We start from the raw sequence: 27,550 nt of genomic DNA on the forward strand, positions 1-27,550 counted from the left end.
CAGGCTTGGCAATCGCCTGGCCATCGCAGGCCCTAAGCCTTGGCACACCTCACAAGCCCACCCTCATCCAGGCCTTGTTTGATATTTTGCGCATAGGGATTTCTATTGTATTGATCTTGGTTTTTAAAATATTGCAAGATAGATATTACTTATCTTGCTTGCTGTTAGCGAGGTTGCTAGTTAAGAAAGGGAACAAATGGACTCAGATGTTAAGCCTGATTCACTGGGAAGCCACAGCACACCCAGGCCCCCAGGGAACGCCGAACCCTCCACCAAGGGGACTTAATTCCAGAGCAGGCAGGAAGAATCCCCCTGGGACAGCCGCTATTGGGAGTTTGAGGGCGGAGTGGGAGAAACTCCTTTATTAGTGCATGGGCAGCAGAAACCAGATGATGAAGCAGAACTTTGAGGAAGACACAGCAGTAGGCAAAATGGTGACATAAAGGGCGGCATCTAGACTGGAAATTCTGAGAAAAGGACCAACCTGGATGGGGGAGGACCCAGCACAAGCCCAAGAAGGGCTGGGGAAGAGACTGGTTAGTCTGAAAGAAAGCCTGCTCTCTCCTGAGCCTGAGGTAATATAATTATTGGTAGCACGTGTTCACCCATTCGTCGGCGGGAGTATCATCTGTGGGGCTCCAAGAGCAGGCCTGAGCGCAGAAGGAGCCCTGGGCGATGACATTATAGTTTGGGTCCTGGCCTTCCTGGTTGATACTTATGCTCCCCAGGCCCAAGACTTATTTCAGCAAGATAGAGCTAGGCCACCCGGTGTGGAGACACCCAGCACATAGGGAACAGTCATTTGTTTTTCACTCCAATAAATCTTACCACTACATCTCATTCTCCAAGGTGTGAGTCCCTCAAATGCTTTTCTCCTGGCTGCGGAAAAACCCTATTTCCACTGACAACACTCCCATAAATCTTGTGGCTAAAGTGAGTGCCTGATTGGCTTCATCCCAGTCACAGTGAAACCAGACACCCAATGGGTCTGGGCTGCCTACTTAAGCCAATTAAGCAGAGACAAGGCTGATTCATATAGGACCATTTATTCCAATAATGTCAGCAGTATGGGAGAGCAGCAGGTCATCCACAAAAATCTGCTCTGCAGAATCCCATAAACCAGCTGCTTCTATAGGGTAGGACAAAGATTATAATGGGGAAGTAGAGATTACAGGCACGAGGAAGTAGGACATGCAGACTGGGTTGGGACGCATTTGTGTGGGCATCAAATTTCTTCATCTTTCCATGGTAACAGGCAGTTCCTGAATGAGGATGGACAGCATTCCAAGGTTAACTCACAGGCCCAAGGTTGACTTCCGGGTCCCAAGGGCATACAATCCCCAGCCAGGTTAGACTGTCCTTTCTTTAACCAGAACAGAGCAATCACAGTTAACAGAGCATGATTAATATTTCCCATAACCACAACTAGTTCCCAATATTTCTTCTTCCAAAACCAAAGTCAGCAAACGATGGCCCAAGGGCCAAATTCAGCCTACCACCTATTTAGGTAGGTAAAGTTTTACTGGAACACAGCCGCCCATTTGTTAATATATTATCTGTGGCTGCTTTCCTGCTACAACGGCAGAGCTAAGGACTGTGAGAGACCTATGGTGTGAAATACTATCTCATCCCTTAAGGAAGAAGTCTGCCAACCACTATTCTAGAAGTAGGACTCTATAATCTTGTAAACCTGGAGCTACCTGGGACCATTTTCCCCCTATCAGGGAGAGCAAGCCCACCTAGGAAAGATGCCAACCCAGAGAAAAATGGGCTCAGAGAGACAGAAAGATGTGGTGGTGCTGAGCCCCTAACCAGCTCCAGCCCTCAATTTCTCAGTTACTCGAATCAATACGTGCCCTTTTTTTCTTTGTCTATGTGGCTTGCTGTCACTCATAACAAGAAGAAGCCTAATGCAGTGAGAGAGGGTATGTTCTTCAATCATCTAACAATCATTTATGGAGACTGACAACAGGCCAGGCACTGAGCAATGCCTGTGTGCGCTGAAGGGGCAGATGCATTGCTCAAAAATAAACAACAACATCAAAAATAATTGCTCAACAAGAAACAAACAAACAAACTACAAAACTAAAAGGAGCTAGAATCCTTGTAAACAAAGAAAGGCTGGTTTGTCTCACATACCTAGCCTAGAGGTAGACAGCTGGTTCAAAGGCTTTGTCACAGGCAGAAGCTCCAAACTCTTGACCTTCACCTCACTCTCAGAGGACTGTCACCACAATCAAGCCCGAAGAAAGAGAACAAGATAAAGCCAGCTCTGTCACCCTGGGATAAGTAATCCCAGAAACCCAGGAGAGAGTGAAGAAAAGAATGTCGACTGGCTTAATCACTCGCAATCCATTACCTAGAAAAGGAGATCTCACCCACCATCAAAATCAGGGTCTACCATGCCAAAGAAGAAAGGGGAAACGGGTTTTGGGTGGGAAATAGAACCAACATTTCTAGGAACAAAAAGCAAACCAAGTGCTTCAGTATTCTAGCCTGAGACCTGAGCACAGGCACTCCCAAATCCCAGTCACTTCCCACAGTGGATGAGCCTGACTACAAGGTACAAATGCATTGGCAGCGCAGAGCTTCAACAGGACTATAGCTTTGTCACTTGGCCATCTCCCAACCAGCCACAAGGCTGCCTCCTGGAACTAGAACACCGGGACTATGGTTTAAACATGAATCATCTATAAAAATAAATAAATAAATAAATAAACAAACAAACAAACATGAATCATCTATAATAAAAAAAAAAAGCATGATATGCTAATTAGACCAGATGACCTTCCGGACAAAGCGACAGCTGGGCCCCTTGCACAAATTTCATGCATCAGGCCTCTAGTGCATAATAAAGATTGGTACAAAATATAGAAACTTGATACTTTTTTGCTTTTTTAAAATTATAGAATATACATAATAAAATTTATCATTTTAAGTGTAAAATTCAGTGGCATTAAGTATATTCATCACTATCCATTTCCAGAACTTTTTCATCATCCCAAATAGAAACTCCACAGCCATTAAACAATAACTCCCCCCATTTCCTCTCTCCCTAGACCATGGTAACCTCTATTCTACTTTCTGTTTCTAGAAATTTTGCTAGTCTAGGTAATTCACATAAGCAAAATAATACAATATTTGTCCTTTTATGTCTGGCTACTTTCACTTAGCATGTTTTCGAGGTTCATCCATGTTATAGTGTGTATCAGTACTTAATTTCTTCTTATAACTGAATAATATTCCATTGTATGTCTATACCATATTTTGTTTATCCAGTCATCTGCCATGAACAATTTTAATTATTTCCACCTTTTGCCTATCATGAATAATGCTTCAGATAAACATAGATATACAACTATCTGAGTTCCTGTTTTCAATTCTGTTAGGTAAACATCTAGAAGTAGAATTGCTGGAACATGTGGTTAACTGTTTAACTTTTTGAGGATCCACCGAACTATTTTCTACAGATTCTGTACCATTTTACATTGATACTTTTTTGTCTGTGTGGAGATAAAACTAACTTTAATTCTCTGCAACTGAAATTAAGTGTTATTAAATTCCCTTTCAGCTGAAACCAGTTTGCTTCAGTGGATAGAGCATCAGCCTGCGGACTGAAAAGTCCCAAGTTCAATTCTGGTCAAGGGCATGTACCTTGGTTGTGGGTACATCCCCAGTAGGGAGTGTGCAGGAGGCAGTTGATCGATGTTTCTCTCTTATCAATGTTTCTAACTCTCTATTCCTCTCTGTAAAAAATCAATAAAATAAAAGGTATTTTAAAAATAAAAAAAAATAAATTCCCTTTCAGTTAGTTCTTAAACTTAGATAAAACTTAAACTTATTTGTAATAATATGAACAAAAAAAATTTATTTAAAAAAATAAGTAAATAAATAAATAAAAACTTATGTCTGCACAAAAAAAAAAAAAAAAAAAAAAAAAAAACTTAAACTTGCCGATTATAGGTAACTTGCACACTTCTGTCTTTTTAATTGTGGTAAAATTCACTTAACATAAAATTCACCATCTTAATCATTTTAAAGTACGTAATTCAAAACTTGATATATTTTAAAAGATTGAATAAAGGCACACTAATCTGAAATACTGGATTACTTTGGGAGACTTCAATAGATTTAAATTTTTAAATTAACATCCCTACGGACTCTATAGAACAAAGGCCAATTATCTTAGTAGGAGCAGATGGAGATCACTAAAGCAAGGAAAAAAGGATGAGTTGCCACTGATGGCCCGGCCCATATGTCACCTGGCTCCTCCCCTATCTCCCTGCTTTCACCTCGTTCCACTCTCACTGTCACTCACCCTGCTACAGTCTCATTGGGCTGGTTGTTCCTCCGACAGGCCTGCCCAGCCAAATAGGAGATAATTAGGCCACCTAAAGACCAACAATGTAGAAAGCCAACCCATCCCTAAAGCCAGAGGAACAAAAGGTAGTGTTACCAGGTAGGGTTGTCAGGCAACAGCTGGACTATGGCAGAGGCACCTGGGAGGAAAAGGGAGGAGAGGAGACCTAAACAGCAGGTCACGTGGGACCTCCACGGACCATGGAGGAAGCACAGACACTGCTGGAGATGCCACCTAAGGCAGAGGTGAGAGGAAGAAATAGTCTAGCTTCCCTCTTCGTCCCACCTTCTAAACTCATCATCACCTCCTACAGGCCAAACCAAAATGGAAGGCAATGGGAAGAGAGCCTGGGAAAGAGAGTCCGCAAAGGAAGGACGGAGAATAAATAAATTTGAGAGCATCAGGCTGGTACATGCTTTTGAACTGGTGAACCACCTGGAATTCCTCTCCCAATAACAATATGGTTTCTTCCCTCTTTTCCTTAGGTCTCTATTCAAATGTCCCCAGAAAGAGGCTGTCTGGCCACTCTGCACAGAAGGGCAAAACTTCCTACCTGTGGCAGACTGCTAGCTGGTCATCCAAATCTACCCTCCCTTCTTCCTGAACCACCAGACAGACTATTTTCTCAGACTGCTCTACCAGTTTCCTCTCCCCCCAGGTGCCTGTCACAGGCCTGGCTCACTCATTCTGCCATCTGTCTGGCCCTGTGAGCATCTGAGGTCTGAGTCCCTAACTCTAATACCTCAGGATAACCCACTTGGTATTCACCCACATTAGACGAGAATCTTCAGCAGCTTCTTTATAAAAAAGCAGGGATCTTCTCTAGCACCAAAGAAGCAGGACTTTTAAAGTATCTTGTTTCCCTCTAGGACGTAGTACCCCATCCTCTGCTGAAAAGCCATTTCATGCTGTCAGGAGCAAAGCAAAGGACCCATGGAACCAACAAAGCTGGATAATTATGGACTGAAAACTGACAATTATGAGGCCAAATCTGGGTCTCAATTTACAACACACCAGGATCAAACACCTTTGAAATAGCCAAAGGTCACCTTCAGCCAAGAGGCAGGAGTCCAGCAATAACAGATCCTAATAAGTTGGTTGGGACAGTTTCATGCCCCTTAGTAAATAGCCACTGGCCCAAGCCCTCAGGCTTCCCAGCTACCAAGGATCTTTCCAGGACCCTGTGGACACCCCCATAATCTATCACCTCCCAGGTCAACACAGAAGTCGGGGGACGGTGCTCTGGCTTCTGGCTCACTCCCTAAGGCTAGCAGTTCCCTAACAGCTGTTTAACATGTTCATCACACCCCTGGACAGAACTTAGTATTTTCTCAGCACCTTCCACAGACATCCTTCCAAGGGCTCTTTCACCAGAAGTAGCTGATTTGCAAGTTCACAAATACAACAGAGAAACACAAAGAGAGAACTGAAAACATTGTAGGGACGGGAGGGTGGGGAGTTGACTTCCCCTCCATCAAAAGGAGGAGCCCAGGGTTCCCCTGGCACATGCAGCTTCCTCCAAAATTAACTCTCTACAGAAATGAAATTGTTACCCAAGGTGAACCAATGAAGCAAAATGTAAATTCTGCTTTGAGTGAAATGCAATCAACCATTTTCAAAAATCCCCACTGACGATCAAGGAAGTTGGTTTTCTAATTTTACAGATGTGGCATGTTAATATCACCTGCTTTTCAATGGACTGTGAAGATGTCCAGAAAGCAGACAGTGGGGCTCGACTGCCCAAGAGAATGAGCAGCATGGCCTGAAGTCTGGGTCCTTGAGTCATTATTCTGAACATAGTTTTTTAGTTACCAGCAACCTTGCAATGCACTGGATGAGCAAGGATGGTTCAGACCTTGACCATCGAGGGAGACAGTAAAAAAAAAAAATAGGTTTGGCCCTAACCAGTTTGGCTCAGTGGATAGAGCGTTGGTCTGTGGACTCAAGGGTCCCAGGTTCTATTCCAGTCAAGGGCATGTACCTTGGTTGCGGGCATATCCCCAGTGAGGGGGGTGCAGAAAACAGCTGATTGATGTTTCTGTCTCATAGATGTTTCTGACTCTCTCTCCCTCAACCTTCCTCTCTGTAAAAAATCAATAAAATATATATATTTTTAAAAAACAGGTTTGGCCAGATGATCTCAGACACAACTCAGCCTAACAGCAGCCAGCAGCCATAATCAGTAGGTACATAAATGCATGTGGCTCTGTTCCAATAAAATTTTCTTTACAAAACTAGGTGGGGGGATATAGTTTGCTGACCTCTGCTCTGAGTGATCATAACTCACTCAAAATTTGATGCTTAGTTTACTCATGAATTCAAATAGGGGGAATCCTGATCTTTCAGAGAGTCCTTTTTCTGGAAATAATGTGCCATTACCCTATATAATACAAGCCTAATGTGCAAATTGTCCCCTCGACCAGGAGTTCAACCGGGAGCTTGACCAGGGGGCAGGGCCAGCCGGCCAACAGCCCACGCCCTCCCCCGCAGCCAGCCCTGCCCCGGCCAACTGCTGGCAGCCGCTAGCGACCCTACCCATACATGAATTTTGTGCACTAGTCCTCTAGTCTATATACATAAAAGCCTATGCAACAGGACGACTGGATGGTAGCTATGACGTGCATTGACCACCAGGGGGAAGATGACCAATGAAGGAGCTGCCCCCTGGTGGTCAGTGCACTCCCACAGCGGGAGCACTGCTCAGTTGACCAACGGGTGCCAGACACTGGGCTCACGGCTGGCTAGCGCAGCTGCAGTGGTGTGAGCCTCTCCCTCGGACATTCCCCCTGCAGGCCAGGCCAAGGGACCCTACCAGTGCATGAATCTGTGCACTGGGCCTCTAGTTATTAAATAAAAGTGGAAGCTTAGGAATCACAATCATAAAGATCTGAGTAGAAATCCCAGCTCTGTCACACATTAGCTCTAAAACAGGAAGGCATTTATTTCATTCCTTTGAACTTTGTTTGCTTCATCTGTAAAATGGGGGCACTATCATTCACCATGCAGAGTCATTTCAAAAATAAAATGGCATAATGAACATGAAGACTCTAACAAATCCCCTGGGTCACAGGAGCTGCTCAATATGAGTATCCAGCAAACTCTAAGAAAGCCCATCTGTGTTCAGCCCATTAATCAGAAAGAGCAGAAAACATCCAGGTGTCATTTCCAAGACTGATATGCTAATCACATTTATCCTCCCACTGTGGGCCTGCGCACTTGACTTTTTTTTTTTTTTTTAAGTTGTCTTACTTTTCTCTATAGTTTAAATTAGTATGTTTTGGGATCCAAGTAAAAGACTGAACTCAAAATGGCTTAAAACCTTAGGAAATGTATTATTTTGCATCACTTTAAGTCCGGAAGTAGGGCAGCTCCAATAATGTTAGGAAAGACCCAGGTACGCCCCACCTCCCTGGGCTGCCTTCTTTGCTGTACTGGCTTTGTCCTCAGATCTGTTCCCAGCAAGGTGGCAAGATCATTGCCACAGCTCCTAGCATCTCCGTCTCAGGCAACAACCCAAGGCCATAAAATAAGCCTTCTTTTGTGACTCTGTTTGAATAGTAAGAATCCATCTTAGAAGTCCCTCAGCAGACTTCTTCCTTCTCTTTGGTCAGAACTGTGTCTCCTGCCTTTTCCTAAACCAGCTACTGGCAGGATAATTCTGATGGCTGGGCTGCTCTGACCCAGATTCACTGCCCTGGGGCTAGCTTCCACCGAAGCTCTTGGCCACCCAGCATCTTTACAAAATCAGAGTTCCATGAGCAAGACAGAAGAGACAGAACTGCTGGGTGGGGAAAACCAGTGTCTGCTGTAATTATTCACACTAACTGGAAGGGGACATTTAAACAAACTGCAGGACCAGACTCTGAAAATGCAGATCCCCTCTCACCATCACCAAATCAACCACTTGTATGGACAAGTCCAGTCACTCGTCCAAAAGTACATGGGGAAACAAGCTCGCACGCTGACAGGGCAGATTCTCACTACTGGGGCTTGAATCCTAAAGGTGACCTCATCCCAAACTTCCCTGGGTCCTTCGAAACCAACTAGCTGGGCAATCTGCTCCAGGGATCTCTGTTTGGGATGGACGCTGCTTCCCCGGCCACCAAACACTCGACAAGACAAAGCTGAGTTGATGACCTATCTGCTTATAATCATGTCTGCCTTACCAACATTTCCTAAGTGAGGGATGCTTAGGACAAAACTCTCCAAGTCAGGGAGAGAAAGAAATCTGAATGCTAAGCCAAAACCAAAACCAATAAAACAAAACACCTAGCAGACAACAAACCAGGAAATGGGAGACATCTGCAGGCACTGATGGAAATCATCCCAAAACTGAAGGAAACTGCCTGCAAACCCTTTCCCAGGCTACAGTTCCTCCCCGAAGGAAAACGTGGTGCCTGATTTGTAGAGCAGGAACTGGAGATGGTCACACACAAGGTGGCACATCTTTCAGCTACGGAAGGTTAGCCTGGATTAGACACAAAGAGCAACTTAAAAAGCCAGACAACATTTTTCTAGTAGGGAAGAGAAGTCCATAGACATGAGACCTACATTTAGAGCCTTATTTTGCCCTCGAGGCTTTTCCCCATAGAGCTCCCCACAGGAGGAGGGAAGCTGAGCTTTCGATATTCCCACAGGGGCCAAGAGGAAAATTAGGTTTGGGGCATGCGAGGAGAAAGAGCACTGGTAATCGCCTCAAGGATGCAGCTGTGCACCGGACTAAATTGTGTTCCCAAAACATTCATGTCCACCTGGAACCCCAGAATGTGACTTGATTTGAAAAAAGACTCTAGGCAGATATAATTCGTTAAAATGTGGTCCTACTGGAGTAGGGTAGGAACTAAATGCAATCTGACTCGTGTTCTTCTGAGGTGAGGGCAGGACACAGAGAGACAGGCACAGAGGAAAGGCCGTGTGAAGGCAGAGGCAGACACTGGAGTGATATAGCTACAAACAAAGAACACCAGGGACTGCTGGCATTAAGGACTGCTGTCAACCACCAGAAGCTGAGAACACGTGCGGTCTCACAGCATCCAGGAGGAACCAACCCTGCTGACACCTACACTTTGGACTCCTGGCCTCCGGAGCTGCGAGAGCATAAATTTCTCCCTGTTTTTTAAGCCACCCAGGGTGTGGAAATTTTGTACGGAAGCTCTGAACAACTGAAAAGCTCAAAGAACTATATCCTGGAAATAAGGCAGAAGCAGAAATACAGGAGCCCTCACAAATGCGGAAGCCCAGGTGTGAACTGGCCCAATCCTTGACTGAATTAAACTGATTTCCCTCTACTCTACCTGCCTGAGAAGAAACAGCAAATCCTTTCTGAAGAAAGATAACACCACCTCAAGCTTCAAAATCACTCTACAATCCTTCATACCCAACATCTGTATTTGGTCGAAAATACCAGGCATCTACAAAGACAACAATATATTCAAAATCCAGACAATAACAAAAAATAAGGAATTTCTGGCTATAGCCAAGTGAGATTAACAAATCCCCTCCCAAAAAGCAACTTTAAAACTAGACAACGAAGACAAAACATTTGTGGAAACTGACTTCAAAGACATATCTGAGAGATGTTTACACTCAAAAACTACTGAATTTTAGATAGGAACAATGGAAATAGGAACAAAAGTTCAACAATAAATGTCAACCAACACTCTTATCTCAAGTGTCAAGGGCAATCAGGGGAGATGGAGACCATGGTGAACTAGAGTACTTTTTCCCAACCTATGGAGGGCAGGAGTATCAGGCTCCAATCAAAATCAGTAGCACATGTGTGTCCAGAGTCACAGATCTTCAAGTGTAAGAAAAGTCAGAAATTCATATTTCAACATAATATCTCATATTTTTTAAACGTTGGCAACTTTAATTTTTTTTTTTTTTTTTTTTTACGTATACTGTATAGGGCACCAGTTTCCAAACTCAGTCCCGCACGCACCTTAACCCCAGATGACCAAATGCAGTCATGCCTCTGGCAGACTCAGCACAATCTACGGTACTGTGATTTTCAACATCATTTTAGTCAGCCATTACTTTTTCAGCTTTTCTCTCTTCAAAAGGTAATGTCGCCCGTTTGTAAACAGAGCTAATGCAATAGCCTTGTGGATTAATTCACCCTTATCATTCTCTCCTGTTACTTTCAACTCAGTTAAGGGAGCTAGAGTGGTCTGCAGAGGAGCAACAGTGGGCAACAGGCCCACTACCAGAGGAGGGGGCAGCTGGGAAGAGCCAAGAGCTTGACATCAATCTGACCTGGGTTGGAATCCTCAGCTCTGCCATTTACCAGCTTGGTAGGTAACTTGGGCAGCTTATTAACTTATTTGAGCCTCATTGTCATCCTCTGAGAAATAAGGACACCGTCATCTACTCTGGAAAGTAATTGCCAAGTTCCCATCAAGCACCAGCTCCAGCAGCTCTGTACCATGGCCTGGGCTTTGCAGGCACTTTCTCAGGGGGTCACCTGCAAGGCAGTCTGTTATTAACCTCATTTTGCACATGAGGAAACATGGGGGGAGGGGGTTCCAGAGACCTCACGTGTGACAAGTCACTGAAGAGAGATTTCAACTCTGTCGCCTGACTGCAGAGTCTGATATAAGCTGCTAAGCCACATAAAGGGCCTAGCCAGCAGCCAGCAGGGGCGAAGGAAGAGAACGATGCTCGTTTCCACCAGATCTCATTTGCTTCACTCTGCCTGAAAGGTCATTCCAGTGGCTCTAACAGCCTCAAGAAGCCACCGATCTGATCTTTCCCAGCGCTTAGTTGAAAGCCCACGGCTCCCTTCTCTCGTGAGGCTTTTAATCAACACGTTCAACAGCAGGAAAGAGGTTTTCATCAGTCAAGGACTATTCTGCACCGTTGAACGGTTCATTAACACTGCTGACAGTGACAGCAAAAGCCCGGGGCAGCCACTCAAGCACTAACCCAGTTTGGTCTTTCCCCGCTTCTAAGAGTCTAAGAGGCAGGCCAGCACCTCCTCCTCAGAGGAGAACAGAGCCAGAGACCCGTTCATCCACCTCCTTGGGATGTACCAGCACGTACAGAAATCATGCTTAAAATACAGGGAAGTAGCAAGAACATGTGCTGGAAATGCCTTGCAAATGCAAATGTGTTGGCACCTCTCTGATTATCAGGACCAAGTAACAAAAAGACAAGAATTCTGGTCTGGCTGGAATGGAAAGAGCCACTCTTCATGGCTAAAAGGTCAGGGAGCCTTAAGGGAGATGAGATGCAGGAAGAGGTTAAAGGTAAGAGTGTTGAGGAAAGATGGCAATTGGTTCAACATTTATTAGGTTATGAATGGAAGCAGATCTTCACATGAGATTCTCACTGAATCCTCCTGACAAGCCCCCAAATAGACGAGACTACTCTTCTTTACAAGTGAAAACAAGGAAAACTCTGAATATTCCAGGGCCCTACCAGACTTAGCCTCACAGTCTGACTCCAAACCCAAGGCTGCCTCTGCCATGGCCGGCAGCTGCCACTGACTGGATGGAAGCAGAGCCTGAGCCTCGCCAGTGCCATTACAGTCGCTCCCCCTCATACTTACCTGGTGGGGAGATATGATCATGAAAGGTAGCGGCCCCTCGGACAATGGAAACGAGGGGACTGTGGGAAAAGCAATGTCCTTGAACAGCTTCTCAACCAGCCCAGAGCCCTCAGCCCCCCCCATACAGGGGCCCAGGGAAGCATTCTGGACATGAGACAACAGGACTGACATCTGAGGTGACAGCAGTGAGGCTGACGTCTCTCTGGACCAGCCCCGCACGTCCATGACTTAATTTTAAAGGAGGAACCCAGGAGCACAGGAGAAAAATCAGCAGTGACAGGAATCCCTCTGGCAGCTTCCTCTGACCCCAACAGGAATCACAATACTTTGAGAAGATGAGCAACCGGTGAGATGAACAGGAATCAAAGGTTTGTTGAAGGGCAGAAAAGAAAAGGGAGACATGCCAACACAAAAGAGAAAGAAAGAACGGCAAAAGGCTCAGTCAGCAGAGAATTTCCACCAACAACTTCACCAACCACAGTGAGGTGGTTTTTAGCTATGAAAAGAAGAAAACTAGCCAAAAATGACGCATTTTACACTAATATCACAATAACGAGAAAGATTTGGGAATTATAGGTAACAACCACAAGCAGAGTCTAAAAGAGCGTGCTCTTTAAAATGGGGTGTGTGGTGGGGGACATAGGACAGTTTTTTTGGGGGGGTGTTGTTGTTTTTTATGTGTATTTGTTTTATTCATAATTTGTCATGTTTTGGTATGCCAAAAGTGATTCTAATGGTTGAATTTAACACCTCATCTTCAATCCATTGACCCATTTCATTCAATGACAATATTCAACGTTAAAAGGAACTTAAAACACACATGCACACAACTGCACAGTTTCCATAAAGTTCTATTTCATTCTTGGTGGGTATCACATTTAACAGTAAATACTTTTAAATCATGCCCAGGTGACTGCATGGCTGCAACATTTGTAGCTGGATAACCATAACCAATTCACTGAATTGGTTAGTTAGAAACCAACTAACAAGCAACTGTCTGAATATTTTAAATCTTGTTTGGAACAACAGTATGGGATGGTTTTCACATGATGGGATCCCTTGTAAGGTTCAGGCCCAAAGCAAATCACTCTCACCGGTGTCCTCATCTGTGCAGTGGAGAAAATAAAGGTGCCTACTAATCGCAGGGCTGTTGTCAGAACTAAACAAGTTCATTTATACAGAAGACAGACAAAGTGCCAGGCTTGCACTAGGTAAATACCTGCAAGTGTTAGCAATTATTATTATTATTATTAGCATCACCTCTGTCATTCAGACAGGCGCATGGCGCTTGGGAAATGCTTTGGCAACTTTAAAGCGGATGGCAGCAGAACGTATACGCTCAGAGACCTGTGTGGTCTCTTGCTGCTATTAAAGACAGATTTAATTATGAAACATCATGCTATCCCCATGCATCATATTAAAACAGATTATTAATTTCCCAGCAACTGCCTCACCACACTGTGAAATAAGCAGCTCCGCTGCAGGCGTCCGAGCCCTTAAACACATGGCTCTAGGGATTCCTCACAAAGGATGACTTCACTTAAATTAAGGTGCCAGACAACACCATGACCGACAAGTCAGACATCCTTACCCGTAATTTCTGCACCACCCTGCCCTGCCCCACCTCACCCCCGCAGCAGTCCCACACGTTGACTGCCTTGCTCGCTATTAAATAAAAATAAACAGAGAGAGGAAAGACAGCATCCTCTGGGCCACCACCTGAGGCCGAGCAGTACCTGTTTCCGTTTTGCTGGAGAAGCCGGCTGCCTGTTTGATCGCAGCTGCTGTTAGTGCTAACCCGCGACTCCTCTTCAAGCCATGCTGCAGGACGGCCTCAAACTGGGCACACAGACAGGTCACCCTGTGAGAGAACCAGTGAATCATCAGTCCACTGTGAAGGGGAGAAACCACCAGAGTGGCCCCGCATCGCCCGGGAGCCAGTACGTCACCAGGTGTGAAGGAACCCATGAGACGCCTGGGCTTACAGGCAGGTAATTGCCTTGGCCGCTCCACGCACCCCTCCCCATGTCTGTTTATTTCACATAACTCAGGGAAGCCCACACAGTCTAACCATAGTCATTAGACTGGTGGAAGCATAGTAACAATTCACAAGAAACAAGGGAACATGGAATTGGTGCCAGGCAGCAGGAGAGAGAAAAAAGCCAATTTCAAAGCAAATCCATTTGTTGTGGGGAGCGGTGGGAGTTAATTGTATCCAATTTACACGTTTCAACTCAAATTCATATCACAGGTAGTTTAAGGAACACGGTTATCTTTTAAGAGATTGAATTCACCAGCCTGACAAATTGGAAACATTGTGTAATTTCATGGCCTGTTACATACAATAAAGAAATAATATGAATTCTGATTCTTGTTCTTTATTTTGTTGTAAGAGGTTACATTTGAAATCAGATTCAGAGTTAGTGGAATTTTCAATTAAGTTACAATTACTCTGCTTGCTTTTCTACAAAAAAAAAAAAAAAAAAAAAAAAAAGTTGTAATTACTGTGGACTTAACTGAATTCATTTCTCAATAACCAAAGAAATGGAAGATTCAAGACCATGTCTGCAAAGAGATGAGGTCTGAGCAACTACACTCTATTCTTAATCCTCCCAGCACTCCTTGGCCCTCAGCCCAGTTGGGTCTGTGGACTTCAGAGACTCTTCCATTTGCTTGTGCAACAAACATTAAGAAACCCTGAGCTTCCATGTGCCAGGCACTATTCTAGGCTCTGATGATACACAGTGAGACACACAAGGTCTCTGCCTCACCACGTTCGCACAGTTCTAACCGGGAAGACACACAAACAAGTAGGCTAACCAAACCATTTTAGTTGATGAGAACTTTGAAGAAAATAAAACAGGATGAGGTGGTAACTGGAGAGAGGGCAAGAACCAGCTTAAATGATGTGGCCTGAATGGAGGTAACTTTGGAGTTAAAACCTGGATGTGGCAAGAGGCAGCAGGCTGGGCAGAGGCCCCATGCAAAGGCCCTGAGGCCACCACATCCTTTCCAACCTTGCCTAACTGCAGGCATTTCCTGCTCCGCCTACCCCCACACCTGTAATAATAACATTCCAAGAGTTTCTAGTTCTGTGGGTGGTAAAATATTTTCATACCACGGATTCATTAGCTCCTCTCATCAACATTCTGATATAGGTATTATCATCTCCATTTTACACATAAAGGAACTGAGGCTTAAAGACATTTAAGAGACAGCATACATAAAGTATGTAATTAGCAGCACCATCTGTATTCCACCCCTTCCCACCCCCATGCTGACCCCAGCTAGTTTCTGCTACATCCCATAGCACCAAGACAAACATGCTTTATTCCTATGACAAAAGTCCTCTCCCTCATAAACCCAACCTTTACTCAGGTCATCTGTCTATACCGGAAAACACTAGCACAGAGTCAACAAGTACCAACATTTCCTCTCAATTCTGTGCCTGTGGCACACATCACTAATCCACCCCAGTCAACGATCAAAGCTGGCGACTGTGGTAAATGTGGCCAAAGTGACTTCTCCCCTAGGCAGATCTTAATTGACCTGGATTTGGGTTACAAATCCAGGTCAATTAAGACTAGTGAATCAAGGAGAACACACATGTCCAACCTCATGAATCTACAGTCCTTTAACTTGTGGTGAGCACGCTATAGGTGCTGATTTATAACCATGTCAGCTTAAGGTTTTTCATTTCTTCTCACCTTTTTTTTTTTTAATCCTCACTAGAAGAGATTTTTCCTATTGGTTTTCAGACAGAGTAAAAGGGAGGAAGGGGAGAAGAGAGAGAGAGAGAGAGAGAGAGAGAGAGAGAGAGAGAGAGAGAGAGAGAGCTCAACTGGTTGCCTCCCACATGTGCCCCAATGTGATCAGATTGAAACACAACCAAAGTATGTGCCCTTGACTAGGAAATTGAACCTGCAACCCTTCCATGGGCCAACACTCCAACCACAAAGTAAGCTGGCCAGGGCTTCTCATATCTATTCAGTTACATGGTAATTCCTCACAATGAAAGGGGCACCCACTTTGTGGAGCTCTCTTCCCTCATCTTAGACGCTCCTATTTCCAAGAACGCTCTCTGGCATTACTGTGGGGCGTTGGCTGCCTCCGTGGCATTTATTATACAGACATTAATGAATTGGGGCATGTTTTTTAATTAAGTGGGGCACTTGAATCAACAGTGAATGTTTTAATATTTTCCAAAAGCACCAAAGCAAGGAAATCACTTTAAGTTTTTAGGGCATACAGCTATTTCCCAGAGGAATGGATAAATAAAAGGTGGTGTATCGATACAATGGAATACTATTGGCAACAAAAGGAATAAAGTACTGACACATGCCATAACATGGATGAACCTTGAACATACTATGCTAAGGGAAAGATGTCAGAAGCACAGACCCTATGATTCCACGAAATGTTGAGGAAAGGTAAATATAAGAAACTGAGTCCATTAGTAATTGCCCATGGCTAGGAATGAAATCAAGGATAAGCTGGCATCAGGGAACTTTGGAGATGATGAGAATGTTGTTCTAAAACTGGATTGTGGAAATGGTTACACAATTCTATAAGTTTACCATTTTTAAAAAATCACTGCATCGTACACTTACAAAGTGCAGATTTTTATGGTATGCGAATCAGACTTCAGTAAAGTTGTTTAAAAAAAAAAAGAAACTCCCCCAGTAAAGGTTTGATGAAGGAGTGAAGGAATTAACAAACAAAAAAAATGAAATAACGCCCTCCTGCTGAATATAAAAGTATCCACCAGCACAGCTGGACACAGCACGAGCTTAACTAGTTCACTGATAAAATTCTGTAAGCACTGGTTTTCCTGAGCGTTGTCCTATATTTTAAGACTACTAAATCTGCCACATTAGTCTGTAATGAGATTCTGAAGGATACTGTGCTTTTTATTATGGCAATCTGCTTTTTTTTTAGAACAGACAGGATCAGTAATAAATGCTGTATTTTTACGAACTGCATCTCATGAATCTTGTGACAGAAGGGTATGTTTCAAATTAATCCTTTTTCTACGTTACAGCTTTACTGGAACCTTTTGGGAAAAACTAAGTATAAGCATGAAAATGAACTAGATTACCCACAGTGGAAGCTCCAATGTCACCTGGAATGGACCCATGAAAATCAGATTTAAGAGAGTACAATTATTGAATAGCCTTGCTAAAGCAAGGCCATTACATTATGATCATTTGAAATGGACCATGCCTACATTTATGTTATATAAATTAAGTTTTAAAATGGTTCACACCCTTTAAACCATGAATTTTACTGGCAGAAATCAATCCTAGGCTATAGTCTACAAGTCAGACAAATATTTAAGATAAATAATGCAATAGCCCTAACCAGTTTGGCTCAGTGAGCATTCGTGTGTGGACTGAAGGGTCCCAGGTTCGATTCCAGACAGGGGCACATGCCTAGGTTGCGGGCTCAATCCCCAGTGGGGGTGTGCAGAAGGTAGCTGATCAATGATTCTCTCTCATCATTGATGTTTTTGTCTCTCTCTCCCTCTCCTTTCCTCTCTGAAATAAATTTTAAAATAATAAAAAAAAATTTAAAATAATAAAAGAGGGAAGTTTAAAAAAAAATCTGAAAGGCTCTGACCAGTGTGGCTCAGCTAGTTGAGTGTCCTCCTGTGCATCGAAAGATCACTGGTTCGATTCCTGGTTAGGGCGCATGCCCAGGTTTCAGGTTTGGTCTGGATGCATACGGAGGGCAACAGACCAATGTTTCTCTCTCCTCTCTCTCCATCTCTCTCTCTCTCTCTCTCTCTCTCTCTCTCTCTCTCTCTGTCTCTCTCTCCCCCCTCCCCGCCCCTCCCCCCCCCCCCCCCGCTTCCCTCTCCCTTTAAAAATCAATAAAAACATTTATTTAAAAAGTGCTATACAACCATTACCCCTAACTAGCTCCAAAATGTTGTGGGTGTATGTGAAAAAATTAAGAGCTACTTGGTAAAAGAATTACTGGTGATATCTTTCTTACCTCTATGTCTTTCTAAATTAACACTTTTTCTAAAACAAATATTTTAAAAGAATCCACGACTCAAGAAGCAGAAATACTGCTACTTTGAGCTATAGATAAAAAATGAAGAATTATGGTTTAAAAGTTACGGTGAGGAAAAATCATGCAACTATTAAAAATGTTTATAGAGAATCTGAAATAGCAATTTTTTAAAGCTTGGATTATAATGATACATAAAAAAACAGACCTATAAAAAGTTATAAAAATGTTTCTAACTCATGAATAAAAAATATTACAACTCAAAAAACTATAGCATTAAAAATTGACATTTTCATGTAGACAAAGTGGGAGAGGAGAATTACATTTACAATATTAAAAAATTAAAATAAATCATATTTTTAACATGAAAGATACAAGTCCTAAATGAAGAAAACCATAATATGTTCTTTTAAAAGTATAAAGATCAGCCGGGACCGGTTTGGCTCAATGGATAGAGCGTCGGCTTGGGGACTGAAGGGTCCCGGGTTCGATTCTGGTCAAGGGCATGTACCTTGGTTGCGGGCATATCCCCGGTGGGGGGTGTGCAAGAGGCAGCTGATCGATGACTCTCTCTCATCGATGTTTCTGGCTCTCTATCTCTCTCCCTGCCTCTCTGTGCAAAATCAATAAAAATATATTAAATGATAAAAAAAAGAAAAAAAAAAGTATAAAGATCAAAATAAATATAAATGCCACTTTTGTGAATGGAAAAAAATAAAATTAAAATATCAATTATCCCCAAATTAATGTATAAATTTAATACAATTCCAAAAATAATTACAAGAAGGCCTTGACAGTGTGGCTTTAGTACAAAGATAAACAAATTAATGGAGCAGTACAGAGACTCCCAAATATCCAAATAAATATAAAAATGTTATATATAATAATAATGGTAGCACCTCAATTCTAATGGGCAAGAGTAGGCTATTTAATCAATGGCACTGACACCAGTAGCTATAGGGCTGAAAGAAAATAAGAGTAAACTTATATCTCAAAGCACAGACAGATCTAAATTCCAGGCAGATCTACATCAAAAAATAATAAAGTGGCCGAAACCAGTTGTAGTAGAGCGTCAATCTGCGGACTGAAATGTCCCAGGTTCGATTCCGGTCAAGGGCATGTACATTGGTTGCAGGCACATCCCAGGTAGGGGGTGTGCAAGAAGCAGCTGGTTGATGCTTCTCTCTCATCGACGTTTCTAGCTCTCTATCCCTCTCCCTTCCTCTCTGTAAAAAAATCAATAAAATATATTTTTAAAAAATAATAATAATAATAATAATGAAGTATTAAAATAATAGAGAAAAATACAAAAGAATCTCAGGACAGGATACTCTAAAACCAAAATTTTAAAGGTTCATAGAATTAATTGCATAAAATTTTTACATTTCTACATAGCAAAAGATATCACAAATATGACCCAGGCAGAATAACTCAGTGGATGGAGTGTCAGCTCAGAAACTGAAGGGTCTCGGATTCAATTCCCAGACGAGGGCCCATATGTCAGTTGCAGGCTCAATCCCCAGCCCTGATCAGGGCACATGCAGGATGCAACCAAACGATGTATATCTCACATCAATGTTTCTCTCTCTCCCTCTCCCCGCTTCTCTTCCACTCTCTCTAAAAATCAACTGAAAATATCCTAGGGTGAGGATTAACAAACAAACACATAAAAAGATAATACAAATGTAGTAAAACAATAAATGAAAGACACAGAGAAAACATTTACAGCACATATAACTGAAAAATAATTGATAGTTATAGTATATGAAGGTCTTTCTATTATACAAATGGATAAGAAAAAAGACAAGAAACTCAAAAAATAAAATAAATTAAGGAAGATGAACAAACTATGAAAGAAGGATATGTAGTTGGCCAATAAACATATGAAAAGACATTCAACCTTACTAATGGCCAAGAAAGTACCACAATACTAAGAAAGCAATTTAGGACAATCATTTTTAAAACTACAGATCTAGCCCTGGCCAGCATTGCTCAGTGGTTAGAGTGTCAGAGACTTGTGGGTTTGATTCCCAGACAAGGGCACATACCAGGGTTGCCACACCGATACCCACCCCTCATTGAGGTGCATGTGGAAGGCAACCAATCGATGTGTCTCTGTCACAATGATGTTTCCCTCTCTCTCTCTCTCTCTCTCTCTCTCTCTCTCTCTCTCTCTCTCTCTCTCTCCCCCCCCCCCCCTCTCCCTCTCCCTCCCTCTCCCTCTCCCTCCCTCCTTCCAGCCCCACTTCCTTCTACTCTCTCTAAAAATTAATGGGAAAAAATATTTTCAGGTGAGGATTAAAAAGAGGAAAAGAACTTTTTTTAAAAAAGATAATGAAATTCATTAGAATCAAGGAAATGCAAATTAAAGTAACAGTGAGCCACACTTTTTACCCAACAGGCTAAACAAAACAATACTCAAAACTATTGTTAACGAAAAAAAACATTGAAGCCTGTCAAGAATTTTGTGAGTTTATTTGAGCCAAACTGTGGACATACGCCTGGGAAGCAGAACTTCAATGAACTGAGATAATGCTCCAAAGAATGGCGGGTTACATTTGTATGTATACATTGCAATCAAAGGAGGGACACAGGTGGGTTACATGAAATTCATTGGTGATGGATTAAGGAGGCAGGAAAGCAAAGCTGTGGGAAACCCCTGGGATTGGATAAAAAGTAAAATGACACATACTTAGGTGGGTATAGGAACAATTAACATGATAAAGAAGGCATTTGAGGCATCAGTCCTGGAACCCACCAATTAAGTTGTGCACCAGGGGCTCCAGGAAAAGGGAAGTTACAAGTTACCCAGACATCTCACAGATATGTTATCTTAGAGGCAGGAAGACAAATGGGCTCAGTAAAGATCTAAATTGATCTTTGTCAGGAAAAATATCCGCCTAGAACATGACTACCCACTATAACCTGTTTGTAGTTAAATATTTAATTTTCAAACCATCTTTTGTGGTTATTTTAGGTCTCTGAGTTTGCAAGACTGCCACACAGGCCTCCCCTGAGCTTGTCAGGTTAGCATGTGGCTCCTTTCATCCACACTATCCTTAGCAAGAAAGAAAAAGGGTAGTCTCCTGCACTGCTGGTAGAAATTTTTAGAAAAATACCTGACCACAACTAATAAAAATAAACACATATTTTCTTTGACAAAGCAACCCAAAATCCTGGAAATGTAAGCTAAAGAAATAAAATACTCAAAATATAAGAAAAGATGCTCAAGAATGTCTATTGTATCATTGTCTATAGTAGTAAAAATTGGAGACAAATTATTACTTCATTGGCAACTGTTTGCACATGTGCGTTGTATAATATAATGCAGCCTTTTAAAAATAATTATTAGAACTGTAACTTGGAAAGATTTGGACAGGGTAATGCTAAGGGAAATAAAACAGATGCAGAACATTTATAAACATAATTCAAGTTTTATAAAACACGGTCAATAAAATTTGTGTATGTATAGACATGTATATCTTATTTTTAAGAGACTATAAGAACATGGGGGGTGGGAGGAATAAAACTATTCCTCATCATTAACTTCAGTTACCCAAAGGAAGGAAGAAGAACATACGGTAGTGAATAAAAAGACCAAAAAACAAAAAGTAGACAGAAAAATAAACTTGATAATAGTGAAAATTCACAAGGCAGTAGTTTTCAAGATACTGTAAGTATAAAGGTTAGAGGACGGCCAACAGGCATGTAAAAAAAAAAATCAAATAAATGTTCTACTGGTAAATCAAAGGGGAAAGAGCATAGAGAAAAGCAAGAGTCGTAGATGCAGGAGTGAATAAATGGGAAATGAGGACACATAAAAGTGACACTAAGTCATTGGCCAATATCTCCACGCTTGACTGGAGTCCATAGCCTAGGAGAAAAAAACTCCACACCAAAAGCTTGCTTAAAAAAAAAAAGTCCAAAACAACAGACACTTGTCCTGATTTCTGGCCAAATCCAGCACCACTCAGTCTTATCAGGGCTCAGTCCTAAGGCTTCTCAGTCCTGTGTCTTCCCCCAATACAACCACTTCCACTGCACAGCCACCTCTCGCTGCTCTCCTAGACCCATCCCACCCCTCTCAACCCCCTGGCTTCCTCAACAGAAGCTAGCCTCCTGAAATGTAAAGTCATGGCCTTATCTGTCTTTGTTTCTTACTTACCCACACCACACCTTGCTATGTGTATACAGTGCATGACATGATTTTAGGGGGAACAGAGATGAATAATTTTTGTGTTAATCATTTCAATGTGTAAAGATAAAACTGTAACCAGCCATCAATCTTTGAAGTTACTGATGGTATTATGGCAAGACCAGAGAAAACAAATCCTTGAAATTCCACCTCAAGCCAATCTCCGGCTCAGATAGTATACAGATATGGCAAAAAATTGTGAAAACGGTATACAAATAACCATAATTTAAGAAATAGTACTCCGCCCTGGCTGGGTGACTCAGTTGGTCAGACTGAGAGACTGGGAGTTTGATTCTGGTCAGGGCACATACCTAGGTAATGGGTTTGATCCCTGTGAAGCAATCAATTAATGTTTCTCTCTCCCTTTCTCTCTCTCTCTCTCTCTCTCTCTCTCTCTCTCTCTCTCTCTCTCTCTCTCTCTCATTCCCCTCCTTCCCTCCCTAAGAAAAAAAATCAATAAAACATATCCTCAAGAATTTTTTTTAAATAAAGAATAGCCTAATGAATGAAGTTCAAAACTTTCCCATGACAGGAAGAGAAGAATCTAGTAATGACTTTCCAGCCAATCCCTCAACATACAGGGCACATCACCTATGATCCCGCCAATTTCTTGCTCATCCCTGTACCTTCGCATTTGCTATTCCTGCTGCCTGGAATGCCCTTCTGCCCATGTGAGGCAGGACCCTGTTCACACCTCTCACATCTGGGCTGTGGAATTATTACTACAGGCCACCAGGACTGCCCACAATTCACATGTCTATTTCCCTGACTCAATTTTGAGTTCCTTGAAGACAGCAACCATCTCATCCAGTTTGCATCCCCAATGCCAGCATAGTGATCTATAAGTAATTATCTGTTGAATGGAGGAGCTCATGAGCAATCATTCTAGCCTTCGGTTTCCAAATCAGCCAAAACACTGGTTATGTCTAGACACAGGAAGAAAACATATTGAGTATTAAGTTCTTACTGGGTGTGCCAAGTAAACATTATTACATCTAATTCTCACTCCAACCCCAGGAAGTAAGCAACATGATCATCATCTGATTTTCCAACGGTGCAACAGAGGTCTAGAGAAGTAAGTCCCAAATTCCACAGCTGGTAACGGTGGTTTGTGGCCATGTGGGCAATAGACAAGTCTGTCTGATACCAAAGCTCACACTTCATGCTCACAGCCTCTCTCCACTATCAGGGTGGTGCTGACAGTGCTTAAATATTGTTTTCAATGGGCCAAGCACTGCTCTCAACAACTATCAATATAAACAATATAAATATTAATTAAAATTCAGGCCTGGAAATGTGCTCAGACTTGCTAAATGCCCTAGAGCCATGGTCGGCAAACTGCGGCTCGAGAGCCACATGCGGCTCTTTGGCCCCTTGAGTGTGGCTCTTCCACAAAATACCACGGCCAGGGCAAGTCTATTTTGAAGAAGTGGCGTTAGAAGAAGTTTAAGTTTAAAAAACTTGGCTCTAAAAAGAAATTTTAATCGTTGTACTGTTGACATTTGGCTGTGTTGACTAATGAGTTTGCCGACCACTGCCCTAGAGTTACCTAATTGCTAAAAATACTCTTTTTCCTAAAAAGGAAAGTCAATTTGTTTGATCAATATAGTAAAATAAAAGAAAATGCAGTATAGAATCATCTACTACAGAGCCTCGAAGTGGAAATAAAGTACTCAGGGTGGAGAATAAAGAATCTAATCAATGACCCTCAGAATTTTCCACCAGGCGAAGAAGAATCAGAACATCTAGTCAACACCTCACACTAATAAGAGGCTGGTAAGAAAGTTGTAGCGCCAAAACCAGTTTGGCTCAGTGGATAGAGTGTTGGTCTACGGATTGAAAAGTCCCAGGTTCAATTCTGGTCAAGGGTATGTACCTTGGTTGCAGGCACATCCCCAGTAGGGGGTGAGCAGGAGGCAGCTGGTCGATGTTTCTCTCTCATCGACGTTTCTAGCTCTCTATCCCTCTCCTTTCCTCTCTGTAAAAAAAAAAAAAAAAAAAAAAATCAATAAAAATATTTTTTTTTAAAGAATTTAAAAAAAAAAAAAAAGGAAGTTGTAGCAACCGAAGATAAAAATCACATGATGAAGATCCAGAGACATTTATCACAGGCAAAGGAATGCCTGGAAAAGCCATCTGGTTTCATAAGTTTCCCAACAAATACACTGAGCTAAGAATGACATCAGGGAACAGCAAAGGGCAGCTGGTTTCCTTCTAAAAAGTTCAAAAATGTTCCTAATTCCTCAACAGGTACAGAAAAATCACCAAGACAATCCCTCTTCCCTGGCAGGCTTGTAAAGGAGAAAAATGCTCTTCTCTGATTTATTCCGACAGTAAAATGAAAGGGTCACAAAAACTTACAATTTCTAAATGCTCTGAAATGCATCCCCCAAGCCATAATGGCAAAGAGACCCAGCGTGCAGAGAATATTTATTTGCCAAGTGTCAAGACATAAAACTCTGATGACTATAACAATAGCTGGAACTTACTAGCTGCCAGGCCCTGTTCCAACGTGAACTAACTCGGAGCAGCAATATGAAGTAAATGTTAGTATTACTATCCCTGCTTACAGATGAGGACCCTGAGGCACAAAAAGGCCAGAAACTTGCCCACAGTCCAACACGAACCAGGTCAGCAATGCCAGGATTCAGTCTGCATTCTAAAGTCCACGCTCATTCTTCTGCCCTGTAGTTTGGGTTGCTATTTATAATTCCAAAGGAAAACTTCCAGATCACATTCTGTAATTCCACGTGGGAGGAAGATGCTTCTGTGGAACAATAAGTACCTAGTCTTTGAGGATACCCAGGGCCTGCTAAGTTCTTGGGCCGTTATATCAAGAGATATGGTACAGCCTCTCCACAGGCCAAGGCTGACTGACAGAATGTGAGTAATTTTAATGAAGCACAAGAATGGGCCTTTGTTCTGAGGGGAAAACAATGCCAACAGAAAAGGACAAAGAGAGTGCTGGCTTCGGAAGCACATACACTAACATTGGAACGAAAGGGAAAAGATTAGCATGGCCCCTGCACAAGGATGACACCAAACTTGTGAAGAGTCAGTATTTAAAAAAGGAAGGGAAGAGGGAAGAGGAAGGGAAGGGAAGGGAATGGGGAGGGGAAAGGGAGGGAGAAAGAAAGGGGGAAGGGGAGGAGGAAGAGAAGGGGAAGAATGGGAGGGGAGGGAAAGGGAGGGGGAAGGAAAGTGGAAGGGGAGGGAAAAGTGAGGGGAAGAGAGGGGGGAGGGGAGGGGAAGAAGAAGGGTGGGGGAAAAGAAGGGAAGGGCAAAGAGAAACATGCATCATGGAGCCCAGCGCCTGCTGCCACTTCCTCTGAGGTTTCTAAGGACAAAATCTGATAGGAAAAAGCTAGCCCTGCCTGTCATTACCCTTCATGCAAATGTTGTTTCACACTCAGGTGAAGGCAGCTGCATCTTGCCCCATACTCTGCAAGATCAAAGAAATCTTTCTCTCACAAGGGCCTGCACACTCACACTTGCCATTTTGGTTTTAGCAGCTAAATAATGTGCACTACGTAGGACCGAAAACCAAACATCAGCTTCAGTCCTACCAGCACTCTTCCCAAACTCCAGTCACAAACAGAATATGTATTAGTTACTTGTCTTGAATTTCACACACTTTTTTCACATATACCTGTTTTACAAGGAAAACTACTGCTACTGCAAATAGAAAGCCCACATGATGGGCTCCAGAGAGCCCTAAAGGGAGACTGAGCCTGGAACCCACACACTTTCTTGAAGAGAAAGGGCTGTTAGAGATTATTATAATTCTGAACTGTATAATGCTGTTATTTTTATAGGTCAAAACAATCAAATACTGGCAATTTCATCTAATTCAATTTAATATTATCAACACCAAACCAAGTCTTTCCCCCAATATCAGTAAGACAAAGAGAATTTAAAGGAAAATACTAGTAACTGAGCCACTAGGCAACTGAAAGGAATTTAATGCAGTGACTTTTTTAATACTTAAAATAATGCTAAGTACTTGCTAGCAACTCTGCTAGAAAAACAAAAGGGGATATAGTGTCAGTGAGCAAGGACCACACTGGGACATGAAGTCCCATTCTACTACCTACCAACCATGCGACCCACCGAACAAGGCATGTGCCCAGGAAATGGCAAACAAATGCTGCACCAGTGACCAGCCTCCAAACTTGTCTGCCTGTGAAAGTCGAAAACGAACCCCCCTCTCGTTCTCCTTGGGTTCTTTTGAGGAACAAATGAGACTGGTGACACAGACACCAGCATTTTTAAACCAGACAAGGCTGTCACAGAAAGATTATCATTCCGTAAGAGCAGCAACAGGGGACAACAGCTGGGTATGTTGGCCACCCTGTATTTATCCACCTTCCTAACAGCACCCGGATGTCATTTTGAAGATTAATTTCTTCTTCTCTGGACATTATCTTGATGGGATGGTGAACCCAAGTAGACATCTTTGCACTACACAAGCCATCGGGGTCCCAAGACACTCCTTCAGCCGGATCCTTCTGCCAGTGGCCAGGAGGTGGCCAAGTGACATGAGACTGAGCCATCAGGTGCTTCCTTCCTGGAATGCCAACCCTGAGCAGTAGGAGAGAGTCGGAAAACAGCTGGTGTTCACTACAGCAATGGTGGCCTTAATTGGGTCACCATTCCTTCTAGACCATTTCTGGACTCTTATTTCCAGCTTCTAGCCTTCCACAGCTGCCTGACTCCTTCCTGTTCCCAAACCTGGCCTGCCATCAACTCCCTAAGGTCACAATATCCACAACAGGAGCAGACTTCTGTTGCTTTTTACCACTGAGCCCTGGCAGACATTCTTTCAAAGGTTCCTACTGCTGTCCATCCGACCAGCTGTGCTCTCTAGCCAACACCTCACATCCTGCCTAAAACTCTTCCTAAGGCAGTAAATGTGAAATGCGTTCGAAGATAACACTTGGCCTTTCTTGGAAAACCTCTTCCAGTTATTTCTATCATCTTAGTGGACACACTGACTTAGATTCCTGGAGGACATAATGTGGGAAGAAACATGTGAACAAGTTTCATTTTCCAAAGACTGAGAACTCTGCCCAGAGGTACATGGAAAGAAATCCATCTTCAATTGTTCCTTTACCAACAAAAAAGAACAGTAACAAAGCTTGAGAATTCACTTTTGCCCTTCCACCTATTTGCAGTCTACTACCTGCATGGATAGGGGTCACAAGCTGAGTAACATTTATCCCACCCAGACTTCACTCCCTGAGGGGCAAGGGCCTCCTTATCTATCTATCTATCTATCTATCTATCTACATATATATATATATATATATATATATATATATATATATATATATGGCTAATGTGCAAAGTGTCCCCTCGACCAGGAGACCAGAGTTCGATCGCTGCTATAACATGCACTGCACGGAATGAAAGAAGGCCCTGGTTGACAGCC

The 27,550-nt window shown here is 42.7% G+C and overlaps 1 protein-coding gene across 3 annotated transcripts in view; it reads right to left on the reverse strand.

The window, feature by feature from the left end:
• The window catches only part of SNX29 (sorting nexin 29), a gene marked incomplete at its 3' end in the record, with an annotated part of 419,909 nt that overhangs the window by 358,795 nt on the left and 33,564 nt on the right, over window positions 1–27,550 (reverse strand). For all 3 annotated transcript variants that reach the window (XM_084881120.1, XM_084881121.1, XM_084881122.1), the window contains one exon: window positions 13,646–13,770. In XM_084881120.1, coding sequence (XP_084737246.1) covers window positions 13,646–13,770 — 125 coding nt within the window. The remainder of the gene's footprint in view (window positions 1–13,645; window positions 13,771–27,550) is intronic.

This window comes from Pipistrellus hanaki (genome assembly GCF_964339955.1).
Source record: "Pipistrellus hanaki genome assembly, chromosome: 4".
Taxonomy (NCBI): Eukaryota; Metazoa; Chordata; class Mammalia; order Chiroptera; family Vespertilionidae; genus Pipistrellus; species Pipistrellus hanaki.